The sequence below is a fragment of the Zophobas morio genome, unplaced genomic scaffold, assembly GCF_036711695.1.
Source record: "Zophobas morio isolate AGI-343-1 ecotype UQ-CSIRO unplaced genomic scaffold, CSIRO_AGI_Zmor_V1 ptg000362l, whole genome shotgun sequence".
Classification (NCBI taxonomy): Eukaryota; Metazoa; Arthropoda; class Insecta; order Coleoptera; family Tenebrionidae; genus Zophobas; species Zophobas morio.
Window position 1 is genome coordinate 64,873 of NW_026972466.1, and position 9,834 is coordinate 74,706.

At 28.7% G+C, this 9,834-nt stretch overlaps 2 protein-coding genes across 2 annotated transcripts; one reads left to right on the forward strand and one right to left on the reverse strand.

Moving 5' to 3' along the window:
- The first annotated feature begins 1,657 nt into the window (after positions 1-1,657).
- LOC135120266 (phosphomevalonate kinase-like) lies at positions 1,658-2,969 on the forward strand. Its single transcript, XM_064044568.1, has 7 exons — positions 1,658-1,879; positions 1,987-2,111; positions 2,169-2,222; positions 2,323-2,411; positions 2,473-2,539; positions 2,629-2,693; positions 2,880-2,969. Exons 1-7 carry the CDS (start codon positions 1,665-1,667, stop codon positions 2,967-2,969), a joined length of 705 nt encoding a protein of 234 aa, XP_063900638.1. The 5' UTR covers positions 1,658-1,664.
- Positions 2,970-4,110: 1,141 nt separating this feature from the next.
- On the reverse strand, positions 4,111-9,091 carry LOC135120264 (cytochrome b-c1 complex subunit 2, mitochondrial-like). The gene is made up of 15 exons (XM_064044566.1): positions 9,056-9,091; positions 8,925-8,973; positions 8,725-8,788; positions 8,506-8,663; positions 8,325-8,446; positions 8,165-8,264; positions 8,041-8,098; positions 7,832-7,986; positions 7,711-7,774; positions 7,073-7,135; positions 6,151-6,259; positions 5,943-6,020; positions 5,643-5,733; positions 4,653-4,754; positions 4,111-4,298 (listed from the first exon to the last, which is right to left on the reverse strand). Exons 2-15 carry the CDS (start codon positions 8,961-8,963, stop codon positions 4,134-4,136), a joined length of 1,368 nt encoding a protein of 455 aa, XP_063900636.1. The 5' UTR covers positions 8,964-8,973; positions 9,056-9,091; the 3' UTR covers positions 4,111-4,133.
- Positions 9,092-9,834: the final 743 nt, after the last annotated feature.

The following is a 9,834-nucleotide window of genomic DNA, read 5'->3' on the forward strand; positions in this document are numbered from 1 at the left end:
ATCTGTAGTTTTTTCATATAAATTATTGTTTAGCTATACAAGAGCTGCCCACTTCTCTATTACTATTTGTCAGACTTATCTTACTAATTTTGTTGTTCTATTTATACATATCTTATATTTGAAAATGAAAAAGGATCATATATTTTTATGGGGGTTTAGGTTCTTGTATGAAGCCTGTGCGTATTTAGTGTGTGTTTTTTTGGTAGACGTGTTTATTAGGTGGTATTGACTGATGTGACATATATTCTTAAATTAATAAATTTGTCATACTTGATTTATTTCCTGCCCCTTATAATGCTTTTTATATCTATTAAAATTTATGTAAGAAAACCGATTAAACTTAACTTCAGCAAACTTAACGCTTATTTGAGCAGCGATTTCGTGCTCTATATATAATTTCTTCGGGTAATTTCCAGGAATCTGAGCCAATCATTTTGAAATTTTCGGCTAATGGGGTTGTCCGAATTTTAGTTAAATTTTATTGAATTTTGGTTTCCTTTTCTGTTAAAACAAAAGAAGCTTATGTTGGTTATATGAAAAGCTGCCAAACAATTAATTCAATTTTTGTTATCTTTTCTAATTTGTAGCCAAAGACTAAACATGGAAACTAATCACAAGAGTTTTTAGGTTTATTAAAAACGAGTGTGATAGTCAGACTCATTTTAGGTACAGTTTTGCGGTTGGTTTACATAGGGTTTACACGGCTCTTCAGATTGAACAGGCTTAATGAAGGACGCTTCTGTCCAGTCTTTAATATTACCAGGAGTAATAGCCCAATTATGTAAGTTTTTGACCCCATAGTTCTTTTTAGCGAGCACCTAAAATGAATTCAGCAAGCAGTGGCTAAAATTTAATGGTTTGCCAATTTCTGTTAATCAAAAGGCATTACTAATACTAGAAAACTTTTCCTCAATCCTCCTCAGCAAAGTGATATCTTAACGTGTTCGGGACAAAAACTAATTGCAAAAGGAACAAAAAAGCTAAAAGCCTTGCTATACATTCTACCAGGGACCCTCTTAGTCTTAAGCAAACGTAAAGACAGTTTGAAAAGTCAACTAAACACATACCCTTCCATCGTTAATAATATTAACATTTTATTCAGTTATATTGTACGAATTACAAACTACGCAGTGATTAAAAATAAATGGTTTACCTATACAGGAGTCGTTTCTCCGCAGTATTATTTTTTGAATATAAGAACTAAACGATTTCCAATTGAGACTTTTAAAGAATGCGTATATTTCAATCCTAAAATTCATCAATAAATATTATAAAACATAAATGTTCACTAACTAACTTGAACCTCTCCCGTGTGCTTATGGATAATATTAATATGATTCCTGGTTTACTTTGCCTGCATTTTTTTAGTATATTCGAAAAGGTATAACCTAACAGCTTTACCTACTTAGGCAGCTTTTGTTTCAAATGGAGATTAACTTTTGGTGTAATACAGTACAACTTTTGTAATAAAGTTAATATGATAGTCATTTGTCAAAATCCCTAAAGCTATGTTCGTTTTATCTATCTTTAATATCGCTTTACTCAACATAAAAATTTCTTAGTCTAATGTTTAAATATTGTCTAAAAAACTTCTTCACGAGTATCGAAATATGCTATAATGAGAGTGGAATAATGAAAAAGTGAATAATGGCGAAGTTTTGAGTATGCTAAAATTTGTTCGAACCGTCTTTAAAGCCAATCCCCTTAGAGGCATAAGAGATTTGAAATTAATTTTGAGTGCTGAATTCCACCAGCTTGCTCCCTCAGTTCAAGTTCTAAAATATGAAATATTTGCCTTAATGTGTGTACAAGCAGTTGTAGTGTTAAGCGGAAAAAGAAAGAGTGGCAAGGATTATATTGCTTGCAAAATAAAAGAGGCGTAAAATAGTTTTTAATATTATATAAAACTTTTTTTTATAAACATGTCTTTTGGTGTTGTTTATTTTCTGGTATACCAATTATATATATCACTTCAAACTTGTAAAGATTTGGTTCCGATTGCATTATATGTCGGCTATCTGAGCCTATAAAGAGAGAATTTGCAAAAGCACACGGTCTTGACTTTTCTAAGCTTCTAGATTCTTCCTTTTATAAAGAAATATATCGCTCTGGCATGATTATATTTTATTTTACTTTTTAATTATAAAACTAATCTATTTTTGTTACAGATATGATAAAATGGGGCGCGGTAAAAAGGAAGGAGGACCCCTATGTTTTCGTTGGTAGCATTTCTCTTTACCTTTTGATAATAAAATGTTTAACTAGTCAACGCACTTGACTTAAAGCCAACATTTTAATGTTATTATTTCTATTATCTATAAGAACTAGCTGTTGCAGAAGCCTTAAAGGGAAGATATAAAGTTTGGTTATTTTCTGATGCTCGGCGAATCAACGACCTACTTTACTTTCGAGTATTTGCTACTTGAAAAAAGTATTCTTTGCGGTTATTTATAAACAAGCTTTACCAACCAGAGGAAATATAAGCAAAAATGTTTTTCTGTACGCGTTATTTGCTCAGAAGAAGAGCGTATTAATAGAGGTAATTTTCTTTACTAAAGCCATGGTAAGATTTTTAGGTATACCATATATAGGTAGTTAAGTTTTTTATTAAAACTTTTTATTGGCTAGGGTATATTTTTACAGAGGGTGTGGACGACTGTGAAAGTGAGTGCGGACTAGATAACATCAACGACGTATTAAGTTTTTAGTACTTTCCTATAATATAATATTTTTTTATTTACTCTGTTTATTAAATATATTTTTTACTTAAACGTCTCACTTTCAATACTTTATAATTTTTTAATAATAAAAAAAATTATTGATAAATTTTACTTATCGTTAAATACTCTAAGTTAGTACTATTTGCTATTTTATAATAGTGGGATTTTGTATTTATAAATGATAAGGAACACGACTTTCAGAAGCAAATAGAAGATCTGCTTTTAATTATTGGAAAAAGGATAAGTTGACTTTTTATAGTTTAACAATAAATTATTTTGAATAAATTCAGATAGAAAATTCGCTTTTTATTCAGTATATAGTGGTCTCCATAATTTGTTTGACTATTAATACCCAACGTAATCAACACTTTAAAGATACAACAATGTCAGAACCCTTTTTAAACTAAAAAGAGGAAGATAAGAAGGGAAGACCGAAGCTTTCCTAAGGGATCTTCAACAACTAACTTATGTTTATTTAACGCACGTGGTTAAGGTATATGTAATGAAAAGAGTAAAACTTAGTTAACTAAATAGTAAGGAAAATGACGAGAAAACGTATTGCTAATTTTCATGTGGCTGTTTACTAAACATGTAAAGTTGATCAAACTTAATATGTAAAAATATTTCACTTAATCTTAGTTGATTAATACAAGGAAGCATAATCTAGTAAAAGAAAAATATCTGAATACACTGATGTTTATACAGGAGGACTTTGCTACAATCCAAAACAAAAAAAAGACAATCCACGGATTCACGCATGCACCAAGAAAATGAGACCATCTTAGTTCTGCCATGTACAAGTATACATGGAAACAACAATAAGTATAATGTGAAAACATGTAAATAAATTTTTAAAAAGGATTGAAAGTTTTAAAATTTATTAAAGGCAAATATTACAAAAAACTTAAAAAAAATATAAGTTAATTTTTAATTGTAATATATAAACTACGTAGATAAGCTTAGATACGTTTGAAGGTCTACATACAAAAAAAGAAATATATTTATATTGTACTGAAAAAATTCTTAACGAGCTACCAAGAAAAATAATAATCGTGATCGTAAAATATTTTGCCACATATTCAGTCCAAGCCGAAGGTTATACTATACAGGTGTATTAAGAAGAATGAAAGAATTTTAAATCGAGCACAGCTGTTATTATTCCTTATGATACTTTAATCCAAAAATAAATAATAATGTTTATATTTTGTAATAAAGTAAAATAAAAAAATTAGTACGAAGATTTAGCATATTCTTAATCAGTAACAAAAAGTTTAACAATAAAATTATAATTTTTATTGATACCCCAGACATCGGGCAAAAGTAATAATAGCAAAATTTATTTTCCTTAATTGATAGAGATACAAAAGATTTTTTAAACGAAGTAATCAATGAATTTATTAAGTAAAAGTGAGTCTATAGTTCGAGTTGGTCGAGGTATGGGACGGTGTCCACGACCCCGTAGGCCACCATGGAGGGATTCGCCAGCTTTTTGGCAGCAGCAGAAACATCTTGCAAAGAAATCGAGTCAATTCTTTTTAGAATCTCATGAACAGGGTTATATTTTCCTTTGAACAGCAACTAAAGGACAAAAATTAGTAAGTCCATATGCATTTCTTTCTAATGAATAATGTATATAATTAAAAAAAATAGGCAAATTCTAGAAGTTTAATAATTGGAGAGAATTATTGTGTTATTCATTTATAAAATAAACTTTCAAGAATAAAAAGTAATGATAAGGCGAAACAACAAATAAACAATTTAAAAGCATACAATGTAACTGATAGTGAATATAGAGGGTTTACATAGAAATATAACTTTGATGAAAATAGTTAAAAGAAATACATTAAAAAAAGAGAACAGTTGTAAAAGATATAGGAAAGTATACTATTATTAGAAAGTTTTAAGTTAATTATATATATAAATAAATGAAACTTGCTGTCCAATATCGTCAAGTAGTAAATTTGCACTAAAACAGTTTAATGCTTCTCTTTTTAGAAGTTTTTGGGCTCGAGCAACTTCTGACGCAGTCAAGCCCTTAAAAAAATATAATTTTGTGCAAAACGTTATGTGATATTTTTTTCTTTGTATTCAGTTAAATAAAAAATAATAACGGAACTTCAAACCTGCATTACTAAATAAAATGAACATCCTCAACATTCCTAGCTTGCTTAATATATATATAACGATTGTAATAATTTATAAAATAAGTATGTATAGTCATATCCTTATTGGTAATATTGATGACATGAGTTGTACGCTCACAGATAGTTAACGCAACTGTTACGGTGCATAAAAGTTATAAACAACTTAAAAATTCAAGTTAGATTCACAACTGTTCATTAAAAAAAATTATTTGGTAAAGCAAAAAAAAGTATGAAGTGTATATAATTATAAACACCAATATTAGTAAGAAGAAAATGAATGTCTCTTTTTCCATTAAGTAATGAAATTAACTAAAACTGTTACTGTTTTTAACACTAATACCTGAAATAAGGCACTAGTAATATAATTTTTTTGTCTAGAACAAAATAAAAGGTTTCAGTAATAAGATATATACAAGGTTTATTATATAAACCATATCTTCTGAAAAGGGGTGTGAAGTACTTATTAGTAAAAAAATTATGTAATGAGATTTAATCGTAAAGATAAACAGTAAAAAAGTTTATTTATTAATATTTTTAATAAAATGTATTCCCTAAGATGGTTTTCAACGGAAATATAAGTTATAACAAGAAGCACACAAATAATGGATATGGAGTAATTTTTTGGGACAAGTCACAAAAAAAATACAATGCAAATGCTTTATAAGTTTTTATTACCCTTTAAAAGATACGATGCTCCTAAAAAAAGGTCCATATTAAAACAATATTATTATTTTTATCAATATATTTATTAGAAATAATAAATAAATAAGGCCTCAACCTTTTCTCTAACTTCTTTCAAAGCTTGAGCGACTGTAGTCATTATTTTCTTCATATACTTTCCCTCCCCAACGATCTCAATAAAAAATAAACTGCAAACAAATAAAGGTTATAACTAATACATTAAATATAAAATGTTTAAAAAATAAAGTAATTTAGAAAGTAAAAGGTATGCAACCATATATATATTAGTTTGTAAATAAAAAAGTAAAATAAATATAAAAAAAAAGTTTAGGTCAAGCATTTTTTAATAGGAATAGAAAATATACAAACATATATATAAAATTTTAATCAATGTTACCCTGAATGAAGGTAGGAAAGGCAAGAAGCACTGATAGAAGTGAGTTTGCCCTCTTCAATAAGTTTGATTCCATTTATACTTATAAATTGTAAAAAAGAAATAGTAAAAATATAGTGAACTATATATATTAAGAAAACATAATAGCTCAAAACAACAATGATCAGTTTTATATATTCATAATAGAGCAAAAAGTATAAGAAGAATTTACGTATTCATTAGTCTAGATTTATCTTGGCCCCAACTAGTCGAAGGGCCGGCACAAAGGGCCAAGCGCAGTAGTGCATACGCAAGAGATTCCTTTTCTCCTAATTGACCGCCTTAAAAAAAAAATTAAATATTGAAAGTAAAACATTCGAAGAAATAAAATATTATCTCTAAGGCAAGACATACAAGTGTAAAGAAAATCAAATACTAAAAAAAAATAAGTGGCAGCTAATATAGGAATCTTTACTATAATAACTTATAAATCCTAAAAACGTGTTTAAAGATTATTATTAAACCAAATAAAATATTAATAAAATATTTTTTTAAAAAACAAAAAGTTCTATTTAAAAATAGAATATCAAAAATTCTTTAAGTCAATTGCTAACAGTCTTAAAAAATTCCGGAAACGGTAAAGTTTTCAACAAGCTCGGCTTATTAAAAAATATATGTACTGTTGAAAAAACAAGAAAGTAAGTTAGAAACCATTATAATTATAAAGTCCAAATTATACTGTGTTAAAAAATGTCGCAAGTAAAAATTTCTGGCTTCAAGTGAGTATTGTGATTCCAAAAATAAGCATATCTTCACTCACTGATAATACTCAACTACGTGCTAAGCACACTAGTACTTTATAACACGTGGTCTCCCGTTCTTAATGAACAAATCCGAGGGATCACAAAATAGGCAATAAAGTAGTAATAACACCAATGAGAAATCATTCAAGGTTGATGTGATAATTTTCATAGAAAGGGTGGATAAGTACATAAAGATATCCATGAGTTAAAATTTACCAAAATTAGGTATAAGCATGCAGTCGAGTTGAAGTTATATAAAAAACGAGATGTAAAGTTAACAAACTTATAAAACTTAAGGTATTACTTAAATATAAATACAAAAGTATAACGCAACAATTCAGGATTAGAAACCTGCAAAGCCAAGAAGAACAGTAGACCTTGTTCCTCGGCTTTCCAGGCGTAAATCGCGGCCTCCTTATAATAACGATTAAATAGTTTCATTATAAAATAAGAAACTACACGTACTTAAATTTTTCAAAGTTGTAAAAAAAATAAAGCAGAAAGGAAACCAAAAAATATTAAATAGTTTTTTGGAATTTAAAGGAATTACAAATCTCTACAAATTGTACGTAGTAAATTAAAAGATAAAAAAACTTTTATTGCTACAACCAAGTGTTCTTACGATCTGTAAAAAGGAAATGAACCAGATTATAATAAAAGGCATGTCCTTAAAAGAACTACATAAAAAATGAAAAATATAGTAATTTAGTGAATATAAAAAAAACATGATTATCTTTAACTACAACCTTGTTAATAGTAAAAAATCATAAACTTAAATTAAGTAATATACAAATATTACTAAATGTTCGCCAAACTTTGAGAATGCTTAAAAAAAATTACAGATTAGCATGTAATAAAGTAAGTTGAAAGATCTTATAGTTGCTTTTTAAAAACTGCTAAAACTAAAAGATCAAGATTTTATTATAACGTTACTTTTTTAACCATACTTTGAAAAATTTGTTTTAAAATATGTCATGGAGACAGCTAACCTTTAAAAAGATCTTTTGACGGATTAAGTTTAATCCCTTTTTTAATTTGCGAGAGAAAACTCTTCTGCATAAGTAAAGATATATTAATAAAAAAATTAGCTTTTGAGTGTAAAAAGTCAACCTGAACGAGATCAACAAGAAATTGGTGCTCCACGTCAACGCCGACCAGCACGCAGTTAGCACCAGTGTAACGGTCTCGAGCGTAGCGCTCCAAACAGTCGCAACTTACAGACTTTAGCTTGTATGCCTGGGGAACAAGAGAATTCGAAAGTCCAGCTAAAAAAAAATTCAAAGTTTCTTTTATAAAAGCTTAAAAAGTATTTTAAAAACATCGAAAAGAAACGCTGTGTAAGCAGTCCAAGAGATAAAGAGAAGTGTCAGCTTTAGCCTACATAATAGTTTCAAGGCTATTATTAATAAAAATTGAAACATTTTATAGTTCTTATAATAGAACAAATTCATTTTCTGTCAGTAAGTCTTCGAGGGCATCCTCCATTTCCCAACGGTAGAACTTATTGCTCAGTGCATTAGCAATCAACTCAACACACTTTGAACTATAGATTATTATAGAGTATTACTCGGAGCCTATTAAGATATACTATTTATAATATTACACGAAGGGGCGTTCAGCAAAAGCGGAAACAGCAAAAAATTCCTTAGCAGATCGTAAATTAAAATTGGCGCCAATTAAATCCATGGATCTCCTGTTAACAAAGGTAGTAGTTTTCTTATTTTCCTGGAAAAAAACAAATAAAAAAACCGATAATAAAAAATGACGTAAAATAAAATTTATACAGTAAAAAAAACGCCACGGAGGAGTGTAGCTAGGGCAGGATCTGAGGAGACACCTGCGTCCCCGACAAAAAGGCCAATCTTCGAAATGGGTCTTTTGGCATAGTAAGTAGCAACGGTTAACCCATTCTTAAGCACGGTAACTTCGGTGTTAACAAGACCTTTTAAAAATTTAGAACCTGAAAGTATTTACATAAGATCTAAAAGAAAAAATATAATTACCGCTGGGAATAGATCGATAATTTATATGAGTCAAAGGTTCTTCTAAGGAGACAGCAGAGTATTGCTAAAGACAAAATGAAAACCAAATAAAATAAAAACAATATAAAAGCGGTTAAAGGAATGATAAAAATATACTAAGCAAAAAATTATATAATGCTATAAAACATTATAGGACTCTGGAACCGAAATAATTTAATTACTCGTGTAAAAAATCTTTTAAAGGGAAGAAATTTTAACATAGCGAGGAGCCTGGTTGTAAGAATAAAAGATGAGTAACATGGGGATATATAAGTATACATTAAAGCAATTATATATAAATAAAAGTGTTTACTACAGAAAAAAAGGTGTGATGTTGAAACGAACGAAGGAAGGAGGAGCGCAAAGTAAGTCTGGAAAAGGTTAACGGAGGAGGGATACTCAACTTAAGGGCTTTCGCTCGATGAAAGTTGGAATTGCATGTTTCAGGAAATTATTTTAATTAAAAATGTTACAGTTGTATCCGAAAATTCGTGACTTTCCATAAATATCATTATTAATGTGGGTATTATATAAAAAAGAAGACTGTCCTTAATATATATTACGTTACAAACACACCTAAAGAGAATTATCCAGTACTTTTTTTTTTCCGAAAAAAGGTTTATCATACAATAATTGTAAATTATATAAGAAGCATTTATTATTATTTACATGATAATATATGTAATACTGTAACAAATTTAAAAGAAAATATTTAATAAATTAGTTTCTAGAACCCAAAATTATAATAGTAGAGTAATAAAAAGCAGTAAACTACTCCGAAAACGCCAAAATTGGCATACTTTAAACCACTGATTTTTAAGGGTCCGCACAATTAAATTACACACCGTTCCTTCCCTGTTTCCCTCCTGAAGGAGTTCCTAATTTTTTACAAGTTTAATTGCGAATCCCCATCACCGCTTGCGTATCAGCTTTATGTACTAAAAAATTTTGAACTCTTCATATTATTGCTACTTACTCTCCTTATTTTTTTATAATGCCCTCATTGTTGTTTTGTTTATCTCTTCCCCACTCCTCCCGTTATTTAATATCAACGGCACATATTGCTGTACAATATTTACAATAAGTATAAAT